The sequence below is a fragment of the Delphinapterus leucas genome, chromosome 10, assembly GCF_059928025.1.
Source record: "Delphinapterus leucas isolate spDelLeu-1000000601 "Yukka" chromosome 10, BTC_Dleu_Yukka2, whole genome shotgun sequence".
NCBI lineage: Eukaryota > Metazoa > Chordata > Mammalia > Artiodactyla > Monodontidae > Delphinapterus > Delphinapterus leucas.
In genome coordinates, this window is record NC_143138.1 from 27,240,014 (window position 1) to 27,256,304 (window position 16,291).

Sequence of the window (16,291 nt, forward strand, 5' to 3'; positions counted from 1 at the left end):
GGGCCCGGGTTTGATCCCTGGTCAGGGAACTAGGTCCCACATACATGCCGCAACTAAAGATCCCATGTGTCACAACTGAGACCTGGTGCAGCCTAAATAAATAAATAAATATTTTTAAAAAAAATACCAAAATCACCAAAGCAATTTTGCCAAGACCAAGGTCAAGAACGCACTACTTCACAGACTTGTTCAGTAAGTACTGTCTGTTGATAATCTGGAAAAAGGCAAGATGTTTGTTTGTATGTTTCACTTACCTTTTACTTCCTACAGTGTCTTATGGTCAAGTGAGAAACCAATGCAAGAAAAGTGTCATAGGTGTGTTCAGATAAGGCTTGGCAAAAAGGCTTCTTTGTTCATATTTGAAACAATAGCATTCTAGGTTATGGAAGAACTCTCCTTTGAATTCAAAAGCTCCTCCACAAAGTTTAAAAGGTCTCCAATAATACCTCTTCTTAGAAGACTGAATGAGAATATGTAAAGTTTAGTTCTTACAGAAGAAACACAAGGGAAAAGGTAAATTGGAAAACAAAAACAAAAACTTCTGGGAGTATGTTTCCACGTCTGCGTCTACCCCACTGGCTAACCTTAACCTTTCTGTGAGTCAGCTTACCCACACATAAAGCCGTGGAACTTCACTGTACTTTAAGAGATGTCTATCGGATTAATACAATGTGCTCTCAGGCTTGGTGCCATGCCTTGAGTCCTGTGAACTCTCTATAAAGGATTATTATTTATCCTGTAGATCATGTTGCACTGAATAACAATGAGTCAAACCAGATTTATCTGAACACTAAAATAAACAATAATAAAAATGACAATTGCAGAGTTTTTTTGTTGCTGTTATGTGGGGAATACTTGTCTAAGTACCTAAATCTTCTATTGTTATCTTCTTTCCTATTACTGCCAAGATTAGTAAATCAGATGACAGTTTATGAATCAATATCTAAGCCTTATATTAAGTCTAATTTAATCTTCATTATCATGATTAGTTGGGAAATTCACCAGTAACTATCGTAACAGTATAGACAAAAATGAAACAGCATAATCAAACAAATGTGAATTTCAAAGAATTGCTAACCTTCCATCATTACCTTGCGGAGCTAAAAAGTCATACCTTCAACTAAGGAAGTGAGGAGGGTAACATTGGCTGCTTTCCGTCTTCCGGCTGGCAAGTTCAGGCCAAGCCTATCCAGTTTCTCCCTCAGGCAGCGACCCCCATTCTTGGATTTTGCTCTGTCCGAAAACAAACAAAAGCTAGGTTTTGAAGGTTGACATTCGGAGTAAAATGATGAGAAGACTTGACCACATGGGGTATTCAACATGGGACAGAAAATGTAAGGGCTGAGGGTTGGGGAGCGTGGTGCCAGTACAGTTAGAAGACCGCAGTGCCAGAAAACACCTTTTTCTTACCTTCTCAAAATGCCTCCCAAGAGTGAAGCATTGAGGCATTCAGGTGGTGAGAGGCGTCTCTTCACCTCAGCAATGGTCACCTTGTATTTGGAAGTAGAACTGAGAAGGGACAAACGACCAGGGACAGAGCAAAACAAGTCTGTGGGGTTGACCACGCAGGTGCCACCTTTGGAGGGAAATGTATATTATATATTAGTGACTGTGTGAGCAGATAACAACATAAAACACATGTGATAAACTTACTATCACAACACTACATAGGATTTGGAAACACCTGGCACAATTTTCCTTATACATATATCACCTGGATCATCTCAGAAAGCTGCTCTGAAGATGTCCTTTCAAATAACACTCAAGGTTTGTCTTTCAAATATCACACAGAAAATATTTGTGAGGGTATAAAAATTAAAATATTTTAGCCAAAATTAGCATCCTATGGAGTGTTGGCTGGCCCACCAAATTTAATTTTGACATCATCCACAACAAGAAACACTTCAATTAGGTAAATACCCACAAAGGGTAGATATTATATATCCATGGCTCTGTGTGTGTGTGTTTTTGTATGTGCACGCATATACACAATGGATAGATTTTTTTTTTTAAATCCATGACTTACTATATAGACAAAAGTTTTGAAGCTCTTTTCTAAAATGTTTGAGAAGTGCCATCTCTCTCCCCTTGATCATCTAACAACTATAGGCACCAGAGTCATTCAATCCCCAGGTACCACTAAAAATCATGTGCCCATTGCCAGAAACTCCCAACCCATGTGAGTGGATAATTGGTCAAATTTCTCTACATATGTCAGCCGTCAGGATCAGCACACACAATCAAACACAGCACCAGACTTAGAACATAGTAACAGTAACACATTAAATGTTAATGGCCAATAATGTTACTGTATTTGTTATTATCGTTATTACTAGTAGAGAACAAAGCAAAGTTAACTGCTGTTAGCAAAATCACTAAAGCAATTTCGCCCTGCTGGGGCTCCTGGAGCAGAAGCCTTCTGTCTCCAAGGTCCAGAAAGCCCCCTGGAGCTTTTCTCTCCTCCAGGAATAACAGAGAACATCCCCTAACCTCAGGCAGCTGAAGTAGACTTGAGGACCCAAAGTGATCATCAGTGGGGAGGGTTTCCTACTGCCGGATCCTCCCTTAACGCAAAAATCCTGAGCCAGTGTCCACACTGCTAATGCAGTGGCTGTACAGCCTCAGGATCCAAGGCTCCTCCCTGTGCCCTGAATAATCTGAGGGCAGAGCTTTGGAGGTTCAGTGGCAAGTTCAAATTCAAAGGGTGCTTTTCTGAGCATACATTGTATTTCTTCAGTTATGGGTAATCTTAAGACCCATCTCCAGAAAACGGTCACGTTCTATGAGGGAAATGAGAAAAAAGTAGGTGGAGGAAGAAAAATGGGCAAGAGAGTGTTGTCCAATATTTTTACTCAAAGGGTAGTTCTCAACTGGCAGCATTGGCATCTCCTTGGCAGCTTGTTAGAAATGCAGAATCTCAGGCCCAACCACAGACCTTCTGAGTCAGAGTCTGCATTTGAATGAGTCCCTCAGGTGATTCATGTGCTCATTACTTTTTTTTATAACATCTTTATTGGAGTATAATTGCTTTACAATGGTGTGTTAGTTTCTGCTTTATAACAAAGTGAATCAGTTATACATATACATATGTTCCCATATCTCTTCCCTCTTGCGTCTCCCTCCCTCCCACCCTCCCTATCCCACCCCTCCAGGCGGTCACAAAGCACCGAGCTGATCTCCCTGTGCTATGCGGCTGCTTCCCACTAGCTATCTACCTTACGTTTGGTAGTGTATATATGCCCATGCCTCTCTCTCGCTTTGTCACAGCCTACCCTCCCCCCTCCCCATATCCTCAAGTTCATTCTCTAGCAGGTCTGTGTCTTTATTCCTGTCTTACCCCTAGGTTCTTCATGACATTTTTTTTCTTAAATTTCATATATATGTGTTAGCATACGATATTTGTCTCTCTCTTTCTGACTTACTTCACTCTGTATGACAGACTCTAGGTCTATCCACCTCATTACAAATAGCTCAATTTCGTTTCTTTTTATGGCTGAGTAATATTCCATTGTATATATGTGCCACATCTTCTTTATCCATTCATCCGATGATGGACACTTAGGTTGTTTCCATCTCCGGGCTATTGTAAATAGAGCTGCAATGAACATTTTGGTACATGACTCTTTTTGAATTATGGTTTTCTCAGGGTATATGCCCAGTAGTGGGATTGCTGGGTCGTATGGTAGTTCTATTTGTAGTTTTGCTCATTACGCTTTGAGAAGCACTGGTGTAGGAGTCACCACCTGCCTTCCCTTCCTTGAGTGAGCAGCTCAGATGGAATGTTATGTCCATCAGGTCTGTGGCATTCAGATTCAGGTGTGTTTTCTAGGCACCAGGGCTAAGGAATCTGGGAGGATGTTTAAAAGGACAAAGGGGCCCTGGACCTGGGTGCAGAGAACAGGCTAACTTTGCCCCACTCTTAAAGTGTTTCTACTCCTGTGCTTTCTGGAATTCCTTCTGCTGTCCTACAGTTATCCAAGATTCCCCTGAAAGTGCTAGGACCCGGGTCTTTCTCCCTAAGCATTCCGAGGCTGGAGATCACCCTGAATGCCCCCTACTCCAAAACACAGGACCGGATATTGAGAACATCCAAGTAGCCAGCGCTCTACAGGCTGGAAGACGAGTCCTGTACACTTGGCTAAATTCCCAATGCTGGTGTCTGGAAACCTGCCCTCAGTTTGAAGCCTGAAAGGTCATAGTCTCAATGATCGAATTGAAATCCTTCTTGGCAGTTAAACTTGTGGCCAACATAGTGAAAAAATATACAAATGCCTGCCTCAGGAGCTGGAAAAACAAATTCAACTGTGCTTCCCCACCTCACATTCTCAGAGAGAATTTTTAAACAAATAATAATAATAATAATTTCTGCAGATTTCTGGTCTAGAAACTACCACTATACTTTCACTGATACTCTCACTTTTTACCTCTAGATGCAAAATGTATTTTAAAAGTAAACTCAAGTGACCTGTCAAAAGTTGAGATGCACAGGAAAGTAAGCTAGATATCAGTGAATCTGGGTTTTATTGTTGTGTTGTAAGAATCATGACCCTGTTAGCTTTAGGACTTAGGCAATAGTGAGGTCATCTGAAGCAAAAATATTAAGAAAATAAGGGAGTTCCCTGGTGGCCCAGTGGTTAGGACTCTGAGTTTCCACTGCTGGGGGCCCGGCTTCAACTCCTGGTCACAGAACTAAGTTCCTACAAGCTGCACGCACAGCCAAAAAACAAAAAAAAAACAAAAAAAAAAAAGAAAGAAAGAAAGAAAAGAAAGGAAACAAGTAATAATGTTTTTACTCAAAATTTACACATTTTCTCCTGAAAATGGGCTTTCAACTATGGTCACTATGAATCATCAGCAAATTTATATTCTTACATAAATCTTCCTCTCTTGCATGCTAGCCAGCACACACACAGTGGAGAACACAAGAATCTCACCCAACCCGTCTCAAGTTCATTATCAGTGTACGTGTTGTTTTCCAGGAAAGGAAAGGGCACAATTTTAGAACTTTCCTATCTTTGTTAATCTGCGGTAGGTTAAAAATCAAATTTAGGGAGTTGCAGAAGATTATAATTTTTGTAAAAGAAGGAGTTATATTGGGCTTTCTCCAACTGGAAAACTGCCCCCTTTGGGCAAAGTGAACCCCCTGTGCTGAAAGCCAGCTGCTCTCAGGGAAGTCACTGAGTCTGCCAGCTAGCCAAGAGAGAACTCTCTGGGCCCTGGGTCTTCTCTCCTGCATCCAGGTTAGCCTTCTGGCTTATGCTCAAATAAGCATTTATTAGGTAAGTCACACAGGCTGCATATTAAGAATATGCTTTATGCACACACAAATCGCCTGGAGGATTTATTTTGTATTCAGCATTAGCCATCAACTCTAGAGTCTTTTATTTTTTATGTCACAGCATCTTTAAAGGGAATTTCTGTTACTTTGATACTTGGCATTGCTGCAGCCTTGGGGAACTCTCTTGTCCTGGTTAAAGATTTGGCAACTTGTAGAGTTTACAGCAGCATGTGGGGAACCTGATGTCTTTCTTCCCAGTGGTTTATTTTTTAAGGAGAAAGAAAAGAGTAATAGGTCAACATAACCAGAGTTTTGCATTTGGAATGAAGGTGGGACATCTCTAAGGGGCTCCAGACTACAGATGGCAATGATGAGATTTCAGAAAAGGAAAGTCATGAAAGGGTCAACTATGTCAAGCCATTTAGAGTGTTCCTCCCCAGTGTCACTAGCTGAAGTTCCTCCTGGTGCCTATGTTGCATGTCAGCTCTTATTGAAATTATGCAATATTCATTCTAGACCCAGCACTCCAGTTAGGGGTGTCTCTGGTGCCATAGCTAGGGTCCTCATGCCGAACTTCTCTAGAGTACACCCCTTTTCCATTCATAGTGCACAGACGCAATACTTCCATGGGATTTACTATTTTAAAAATCGGCATTTGGAGATACAGCTTCCTACTTCCAGCGATGCTGCAAACGCAGATGGGTAGCTATAGTAACAGCATAAGAAATCATCTACTCAAGGTCACTTGTTAGGACGTGGCTATCATAAAAGGGATAACTTTGCCACAACTACAGTGAAAAGTCAACCAAAGCCTGTGTGGGGAACAAAACCAGCACAAAATACAGAGATGCAGATCCTCCAGCGGCCAGACTTTGTCAGATCCCGTGAGGCCAAAAAAGCACGGGGATGGGGCTGCACCCGCCTTGGCGTGCTGGGGACGATGTGGGGGAGGGAAAGAGGTAAAAGGTTGGCCAACTAGTGACCCATGCGACCTTAGGCGGGTAATTCTGGGCCTCAGTCTGCCCATCTCAAAAATGGGGATGCTCACACCAGCTCCATTTATTTCCCTTATTTATTGTGAGGAGGTACAACGGAAAACGGACGCACGCGTGCTCCTTAACCCGAGTTAAGGCCACTCAACCTTACCATTGTGTTGAACAACCGCCGCGGCGCTGGGCGCAAGCTGCAGAGCGCGACAAGACCCGCCCACTTTTTACGCAGCTACGGAATCGGAAAGCCAGGCGCCTATGCCTGGGTCCTCTTTTCCTCTTCTCCTTCCAGGCAATTAAGGCAGAGGTAAGAATCCGGGCCCTCTCTCAGGAACTTTGGCTCCCCTGGAACCCCTAAAGCTGCCTCTAAGCTACTCTTCCCCTCCGGGTGCCTTCCCGCCTCGGAGCAGAGCTGAGGACGGCTAGAGGCCCCGCACGCTACGCAGGTGCGATCAATACTTCCCGCGGGCTTCCGGGCGCGGGCCCGTGCGCGCAGCCTCTCCAAAGCCGCAGCGCCGCCCCACTCGCCGCCGTCTCGGTGTTGACATCATTAGACCAAATCTGGAGAGCAAAATAAATGCTCTGTCCGCCTTACAGCCAAACAGATGTTTACAATTCAAATGAAAGAAATACAAATGGCAGGGATTTTTTTTTTCTCCCCTTCTTCATCTCCAGTGATCGCTCGTTTTTTTCTGACACATTAAAAAATGTGTAAGTGATTACAGGAGTTTCCTGTCCGTTTGTTCTGCGGCTGCATTTCTGTGAGGTGCGCGTGTAAACGGGGTAGGGTAGGAGCATTCTCGGCTGCTTTCTCTCTAGCCTCTCGCCCTTCTCAGTCCCAGTTACCCACCCCTCGCCCCACGTAATCCCCTCCCTCCACGCAAAGCAGATGTTAATTGTAATCAAACAGTGAAGGGACAAGGGGCCTAACTGCAATCAAATAGGCCTCGGACGCCGCATCCGCAGCTAGTTGCACTGTTTGGGGGAAGGATATGTCGTTACAGGTATTCCTGGGTTACCAAGTCTGAATGCGCTTATCCGGGTCGAGATTCCACGCAGAACAAAAGAAAGGGAGGTCTGCACGGAGAGACCTACTGGTTTAAGGTAGTGGTCGGTGTGTAACGTGTGTGCAGAGAATGCTTTGGCTTTTGGTGATGTCCAAAGCAATAAAGAAATTAGAGAGACATCAGTAGGCTATGGAAAAGTAGCTCCCCCTCCCCCTAAAATAGATTTCCAACAAACCATGCCTCTAGATCCTTTGGTACATGAATTTTATACTTCATATAAAGGAGACTGAATTCTGCATCTGCAGCATCTGTGTTTGGGCACTAAGACGGCAGGCGAAGCCCCAGGTGTATTTCTGACAATATTTTCACAGTGGATGAGCCACAGGGATGAGTTTTGGTGATTTGAGTAAACAAAGATTCCAGGGGCTCTGACAAAAGAAGAGGAATAGGGCTTCTCACACACACACACACACACTCACACACACCCCTTTAATCTTACTCCTTCCAGGAGCTGCTGAAAGAGTCAAAGTCTCTCTCTAACTCCAGTTCCAAAGCCCAGGGCCCTCGCGAAACCCGAAAAAACAAAGGAAATCTCATCCTTCTGCTCAAGCCGCCTGTGGGCAGCCGTGAAGGCTGCAGACGCGAAGAGTGGTCGGGTCCATCCACCCGGTTAATGGCAGACTGGGCGACTGACGGTAAGCCCCCTTTCACGGAAGCATTTTTTTTTTTTAATTAAATCAGAGCTGACAGTGTTTGCACCGCAGCGTAAATGCCTCCGCTGGCGTGCCAGTCACCTCTAAGCGATCTGACGCACTCCAGCTCTCTTAAAACGTGCACAGTTCAGATCATATTAATTCCCCCAAAATGTTTTGATTCAAAGTAGTTTGTATTTTGTGTAGCCACGGGCAATCCAGTAAGCGCTCCTTCCTTCCCGTGGCCGGGTCCGCTCCCTCTCCGCGTGGCCCAGAGGCTATGGCGGTATTTAAGCTTCTGAAATTAGCCTGGGGCTGCAAGGCAGAGTGATCACAAAGCGAAACAAGGGCGCTTCCCCTCTTCACTTTTTTTTTTTTTCTTCCTTTTTTTTTTTGAGTTTGCCATCCCGATTTCACAAAAAAAAGACCAGGGCCAAAATGTCCCTTTCCACCCAAATATGAAAAAGCTGGGTCTTCTCATCTCATCTCCATCCTCTTCTGAAAGCCATGGGCCAACTGAACCCCTACTCCTGCATTTCCAATCTGGATCCTCTCATTATTAGTTGCATCATCACCATCATCGTCGTCATCAACATTGTTGTCCTACTATTAAATTCTCAGAGCGAGAAATGAAAGGGATGAGCATCTGACAAAGGGGAAGGGGCCATAAGGGAGCCTCGGAAGATTCAAGGGGAAAAGAAGAGTGGGTTTTCCTTTCTTTTTCTTCTTCTTCTCCTTCTTTTTTTTTTTTAATGATTAAAAACACAGACGACTCCTGTAAATAGAAGCCTCATTTCTTCAAGAGATGCCTTTTGAAACCCAGTATCTGAATATTCAACGAAGGCAAAGCTCCACTCTGTACGTACAACATTAATATGATCTCTGCAGAATTTGCTACTCAGAAATATTAACATATCAAAGCCAGTGCCGGAGGCGAGAGAAGCTATCGATACGCGAGCACAGGGTAAAGTAAAGATTATTGGTTCTGATGGTTGGAGTGGCGGAGCTACGGGCAAAATCGCGCACACCATTAACCGAGAGTAAGCGCTGGGGGAGCTGCACCTCCGACGCGGTGGCAAATATTTTATCTAGGTGGTAATTACCTCGCCGCTGACCCTCTTCCGCGTTCTTTGGCTATAGGGCTTCATTATAGGCAAAAACAGTGTAACTGCCACTTACCAGAGTGAGTCAGGGAAATGGTATTTTGTTCTTTGCAAACAGAAGTGGCCAAATTTAAAGAACTGAGACACACACCTCCCCCCGACAAGCACACATACCACGCTGCAAACAGGACAGCCTCTCCCTGGTGAATTCGTGTAGGGCATTTAAGGCACTGTCTTTTTTTCTAAAAGAGCATCCAGGGGTCTTGAGAAGTGAAATCTATTTTTTTCCTCCCACAGTAAATTCTGGAAATCATTAGAAATGTAAGTTCATCCAAGAGCTCAGCAGGAGAGGAAAAATGGCAAAAAGTTTTGCTTTTCAAGAAATCATGTTTCATATGGTGAGTCACGTGTAAAGCATGGATTAGAAGAGAAACAGACCTTTCCATCTGAGCTATTGCACAACATGGCGACATAGCAGAGTGCTTGAGTTAAAGCCCTCCGGATTTTCGATGAACAAAGGTGACTCGAGCTATTGATGTTAGAATCCTGTGTGCTACCAGTGACAATAGAGAGAAGGGACTTCCTTAGCGTTTCTTCAAAAACGGGGAGTCCTGAGATGAAAGAGCTGGGCAGGCGGCAGGACAAACATCACCTTTTAATGCAAGACTTCCTTGCTATCCATTTGCAAATTGTCATGAACATTGATCCTTTCACAGTAAACAGACACACAGAGACACGAACCCTGGTCTCCGAGGCTCAACTAAATTAATTGGCCTTTCTCTAAGACACATGGAAATGGAATAAACTCAGCAGCTAAATTCTGAATGCCTTTGCATGGAGGGGGGAAGGATTAGGCTTTAGTCAAACAATACAGACGTAAACCCCAAGTTACCTCCCCTCTCTCCTTGGAGCCACGCCGTTCTTCTAAAAGATCAATGTTTGGTTTAAAATAAATTCGGCTCCTATTTTTAGGTGAATGACACCGAATTCTACAAGAGCAATCAAACGTTACCTAAGGAAGACCATTTCCATGGCCCTGAGAGGACAGGAACGCAGTTTCCATCTTGTAGTGACTGGAGAGCTTTGGCCTTTCTTGGGCGGGTGGTGAGGGCTATCCCCTAAATCTCTTAACGAAAATTCAACTGATTGCACAGCCGCCTCCCTTCCAGCTGTCCGCCTCGGCCTCATAATTCTCACCCCCTGCCAGCTATTGTACGATCGGATGTAATTGCCAAGCATTTGAGAAGGTGATGTTGGAGCAACTGCGGAACTGAACGCAAAAACGCAGTAGAGCGAGCCGGGCTCTGGGAGGAGACAGCTCCGGGCTCTAATTAGTGGCGCTGTCCTTCAGCACCACTGACATCTCCGTGCGCCCTGAGTACTTGGCCTCACCTTTAGTGTGAACACCCCAACGGACCCGGATCAGCACGTCACCTGGTCCCTCTTTCACTGTGTATTTTAATCCCTCTCTCCAATAATATGTATATTTTATTTCAATTTTCACTAGTCTGAGCCTATTTCATGTCATTTCAAAATGGCTGAGTATTGGCCTGACTGACAAGCTTAATACGGCTCATTTTTAAAAATCTCTGTGGAGCAACAGTAGTAGTTTAAAAAATAATAATTTTCAAATCGCCATGGGGTGAAACAACAGATTTAAATAGCCATTTTCCATTTAATGGAAGTTCCAAATATCCACTCTGACAATAGTCAGTTTCCCAAAGGAAAACTCTGTTTTCTTCCCACCTCAATTTAAACGGAGTTTCACATTGGACATTGGGTTGTAAAACCTGCAGTTTAAACATGAAATAATCCGTTGCTTCCTATAGATGCATTTTTTTCTTTGGAAAAACACTGGAGTCTTTTAACAAGCTTTGAAAGGGGTGGAGAGGGACTGAAGGACATTTATTTGGTGCCATCAGAAATGACTCAGTTTTTAGTGGTTCGGTTACTAGAGACAACTGCGGCCCTGGAGCTGGAATTAGTCCTAGTGAATAGGCCACATCTTATTAATTCGTATGAAGTTGGGATAACAGCTGGTCCGCCTTGCCTTGTGTGCTCCTCGGGTTACTCAGCTTGCTAGGAAAATAAGCTTCAGAGGCTCTGGGTACAGTGAAGTGGGGAAGCCAGCAAAATTGGCACTGCCTTGAGGCCCTTAAAATGTCATAGTTCAAAACCTTTTGTCAAAATGGAATATTTGAGATGCAGCTCCCATCAGTGTCTGAGCCAAAATCAACAGCTCTCCACTCTTGCCTACCCCCCACCTTCCAATTCCATGGGTAACTCTGGATTCAGATGTTTCCCTCAACAGATGGGAACAAGAAAGCTTTATCCGGTACAGTTAACACCACCTCCTCCTCTCACCCTCCCTTAAAGAAAGAAATGTTCTGGACACTTAGAAAAATGAGGGCAGCTACAATATTGGTGTTTCATTAGCCTTCCCTGAAGCCCAATGAATTTAACCTTTCAAAGCCTCAAGCTAACACCATTACCTCAAACACCCAGGCTGTGGCTGGCACATTTAGGGCTAAAAGAGACCAGAAATTCTGCTCGAGGATGTGGTGATGGGAAAAGGGAGTATGAGAAGGATTTTTTCCCTTTTTTTTTTTTTTTTTTGCCTCTAACTTTGGTTCTGTCACTGCTCCATTGAGGAAGAGCAAATCTCTTCTATCACAGCCTTTTGGACACAGGCTGGTTCAAGCCTCAGTAGAGGAAGGGAAACTTTTTAATGTGGGTATGCCTGTGTGGGACAAGAGTAATTGACCAAGAGTCATTGTTTCCTCTATCATCAGATGGGGATCTGATGTTTAAAAGCATCACTGGACTTTCAAGACAAAGTAACAGATGAGAGAAGAATGTTTAGTTTTAATATGTTGTTACTTACCTCTTCTTATCACTCCACCTTGACCATTGAGAACGAGCCCACACTGGGCTTCCACAGAGCCCTTAATAAAAGAAAAAGAAAGAAAATCACTCATATAGATACTAATAGATACATTAGTTAAGTCTTTCAACCTGTCCCACCCCGAACCCCATCTCCCCATAACCCCATTTAAATGCATAACCCCATTTAAATGCATAACCCCATTTAAATGCAACCACTGAGCTGAAGCAAGTTTGGAAGCACACACAATTTTAAGGGGAAAAAGTGCCAGAAAAACCACAATCTAAAAGTTGTATAAATTTTAAGGTATGCATTTTACAGCACCATACAATATTACACTTCAAAGCACAGGAGTGCCTTTTATCCTGGCATAAGAGAATGAGAAACCCTTTGAGTCTCCATCAAGGCACACAGCATATATATAGACAGTTTCCACGGCACTTCCTGCGTGGAGCAAATTACACCAGAAGTTTCAAGTCTGGCACTGTGGGTTTCTTGGGAGCTCATAGGAGCTATTTCAAGTGCAGGATTCAAGATATCTTATGAGGATTCTGTTTTACCCCAGATGTAGGAGCATCCTATCACGCTACCCAAAGTGTGTCTTATGGAGGAAACACCTTCAGTGTCACTCACTGTAGATCTTCAGCCTCCTAATGGATTGAGGAATCATTCCAGCTGGGAAGGAGGAAAAGGTCTGCTGATTTTTGATTAAGAAAAATAAAAATTTCTCTTTCTCTGTCTTCTTTCTTTTTTCTGAGCCGAAATGTGTTAAAGGCTCATTTTCCTTTACAAACAAACGAGGTATTGGACTTGAAAGAGGCCTTGAAGGGTGTTAACCTACCCAACAGCCCGTGAAGAGTTAAGTAAATGCGGAGAGAGTCGGTGCATAATAAAAACCCACTTTACAAAACAACCTTTACAGCCCTGGCTCCCTTTCGCTTCCCCATTTTCACCATATTGAGGCAGGCCTGTAAGACCCCCCTTTTCAACCTACTCACGAGTTCTTTCTTATTTTAACTGTTCTGCCTTAAAGTGATTATCAAATCAATATGAAAAAAAAAAGTTGGAGACTGAGCATAAATTAAAGCGGTGATGGGAAAAGGTGTGACAGTTTCCTTTGTTGGCCATAGCAAATCTTTTTAGGGGACTCAAAGATGGAACTGAAGCCACAAGACTGTTTGCATCTGTTAGGCAGACTTAGACCGCCCTCCAAACCATTGGACTTTCACTTAAAATTCTGTGCAGGGAAAAGTATATTTACATTTGTTGCATTTGAAATGAGGCATATGCTGATGAATGTTTTAAAAAGGAAGAAATAAAAGGAGAGAGACGGGTTTCTCCCACACATCCCCTCCCCATTTCTCTTTTTAAAAGTAGCTATGACTTTTTTTCTTTTTCTTTTTCATTCGGACAACTAAGTCCAGGAGGAGTGGAAGAAAATAACTTGCCAGGCTTACAACTTGCTTCTATATCTATATCAAAAATGTATATACACCCTTCTGTAGACATAGATGCATAAATATATACCATTCTCCTCTATTTCTTCTAGTGTCTTGGAGTGTTTCTCTCATGATGAATTTTCCCTCACTATGAGCAAAAAATGGCAAAAAGGAGGTTAAGAATGTTAAAAGACATAGGGTGAAAGTAAAGTTTTCAAAATATCTGAAATGGAAAAGGTAGAGGCCGGAAGTTCTCCAAGGAAGTGAATCACTTTCCCTCCCTGTCTCTGGCGCACCGTTAAGATGTTTATTTTCTTAGAGGAAATGAATCTTTGTCTCTTCACTTAACAAACTTTTCCCCCTCATAAGTAAAACATGTTGTTTGGTCGGATGACATTGCATAAATGACCAGCTGAATGGCACTAAGTCGAAAATTGGATAAACTACGGTGTTCTTTTGCACGGGATTCGCTCTTTGTCTCGTGCTTGCAAATGTTCTAATCCCCTCTTTTGAAAAATGCCCGGCTTTGTGCCTAGCACAGGAAAAAAATTTGTACAGATACAAAAAAATCAGCGGCAGACGTGGCTATTAAAAGGAGTAAATAGGTTTTAGTTGAGCTAAGCATTGAATGGCAGATTTTTTTCCCTCTTGAGACATAAGGAGATCCTTGTGAAAAATGTAAAAATGCCCTGAGCGTATAAAATTATTTTGTGAATGTAAATGTAGAAAGCAAGGTTTATGGAGCCAAACCTTTTTTCTCGTGCACGGATTTTGTGGCTTGGGCTCTTTGTTGGGACTGTAAGGGCTTTCACTTTAATTTTTAAATAATCCCTTGCTCAGAGGTAAGTGAGGGGGAAAGATTTTCTGTGCGCAACGAGGGATCTCTTATGTCTCCAACTCGTGCTCTTCCAGTATCTCTCCTTTCATTTTGGGGACCTTGGAGAAAGTGGCCACCTTCGTGTGGACTCGCAGGCAGAGCTGTACTTTCAGCCAAAAGAATGCACAAATTCGTGTCTTCTGGGTTCTGTTTGGGACATGTGTGGACTTATTTGTTTGAAATGTGGCTGTGACAGTATGTCTGCATAATCATATATTCTATTGTTGGCAAACAATGTGCAAAAATACATTAAGAAAGTAGGAGAGATCATTTGATTGAGTCATGGCCTTCACCATATCTGAATTCCTTCCTTCCTTCCTTCCTTCTTTCCTTCCTTCCTCTTTCTCCCTTTATTACTTTCTCCCTCGCTCCCTCCCTATCTTTTCTCCTTTCTTCCTCCCTTCCTATTCATTTTCTCTCACCCTGTCTCTTCCCTTGTTTCCTTTCCTTCTTTCTAAGGAGTTGCATCTTTTGTAAAACTTAATGGCTTGGAGAGTGAAAACAAAGTTGTGAATCGTTCAGCCAGGTGACGGGATTGGGTGCTCCTCGGGCAGCGAGTACCAGGCTCAAGCCCACACCCCGGCCAAGTGCACTGTGCAGAGCCTTTCATTAGGGTAAATTTTTGAGGCTTACATTTGCGATTCTTTACTGTCCACAACGATCTAGGATATTTGGTGAAATTTTCGCTGGCGCTCAGGGTCCCCCAAATGTTCTGAGAACAAACCAGCCCCCCCAATTCATAGTATGCGCCCCACAAGCTCAGTCTGGGACAAATGCCTGGAACACGCGGGTAGACGCAGCAAAGCTCCGAGACTGAGGGTACGATTGGTCATCAACTCATCGGGTCTTACTCTGAGTCCAGTTGGCTCAACCCCAGCCTACGTGATCTCCCCCACCCCATGCCTCAGGGACAGAAATGTGGATTCACAAAAGATCTCAGTGCAGAACGCCGGAAAGTGGGGGGCCCGCAGCTAGCTGGACTCCCGAGCGTGCAGGTGAAATGCCTGCTCCAATGAGAGGGACAGAGTGGCACACGCCTCCTTTAATTGTTTTGATAACTTTCCCTAAGTGGTGTGTGTGTGTGCGTGTGTGTGAGTGAGTGTGTGTGTGTGTGTGTGAGAGAGAGAGAGAGAGGTGGCGCGGGGAGACGGCTTACAGTCGGATTATTAACGGCGCGGGAGGGGGAGGAGAGGAGGGGAGGGCGCAAATTCGCCGCATGCTTATTTACCTGCAAGTCGTCGGCTCCCGCGGCGGCCAGCCCCAGGCTGGGCCCTGGCAGGAGTCTTTGATCTGGGTGCATTCCATACTGAGAGCCATGGCTCATGAGGGACAGGTCGTGGCGGCGGTAGGCATCGAGGCAGCCCAGCTCCCGCCTCTGCTCGTCCAGGCAGGACGACTTGAGCGCTCGCGCATTGTGCAGGTTAATAAAGTCGGTGGGCTCCCCGTGGTGGATCTGCTGGTAGTACTGTTGCGAGTGGTGGAGCGAGTTCAGAGAGTAGGCGTCGGGAGTGACGGCCGGGTGGCTGTGCTGAAACTCGTAATGGAAGGACTGGTGGTGGAGCGGGGTGTATTGGTGGTTAGTGGAGAAGTAGGGGGACGCAAACTCGGTGCCGGTGGTGGAGTAAGTTAGAGGGGAAGAGGAGGAATAGGCGACAGTGGAATTGGCTACGGACTCCAGACAGCCAAGCTGCATCAAACGGTAGCTGTTTGATCCGTCGTGACGTATCTGGAAGGAAGAGGGGGAAAAGGGAGAGCAGAAAAACTTGAGGTTTGTCATTTTGCAACCGAGGCGCGGCTGTCCCGGAGCCGGGAGCTTTTCTCCGGCTCTCCGAGGGGCGCGAGCGCGCAGGGCTCGTGACGAGCCGCAGCCGGGCTGCGCGCCTTCGCCGGGGAGCCTGTGCGAGCAGGCGGACTGGGGGTGGGCGGCCTCGTCCTCACAGCCGAGAGCTCGGAAAAATATCCCCCACCCTATATAGGTGCGGGTGACACACACACACGCGCGCGCGCGCACACACACACACA

At 44.6% G+C, this 16,291-nt stretch overlaps 1 protein-coding gene across 1 annotated transcript in view; it reads right to left on the reverse strand.

The window, feature by feature from the left end:
* The window catches only part of TFAP2D (transcription factor AP-2 delta), a 54,715-nt gene extending 38,628 nt beyond the window's left edge, over positions 1 to 16,087 (reverse strand). Inside the window, exons 1-4 of the mRNA XM_022581465.2 lie at positions 15,498 to 16,087; positions 11,954 to 12,014; positions 1,411 to 1,576; positions 1,115 to 1,233 (exon numbers count right to left, since the gene is read on the reverse strand). Coding sequence (XP_022437173.2) covers positions 1,115 to 1,233; positions 1,411 to 1,576; positions 11,954 to 12,014; positions 15,498 to 16,046 — 895 coding nt within the window. The 5' untranslated portion in view covers positions 16,047 to 16,087. The remainder of the gene's footprint in view (positions 1 to 1,114; positions 1,234 to 1,410; positions 1,577 to 11,953; positions 12,015 to 15,497) is intronic.
* Between the last annotated feature and the right edge of the window lie 204 nt (positions 16,088 to 16,291).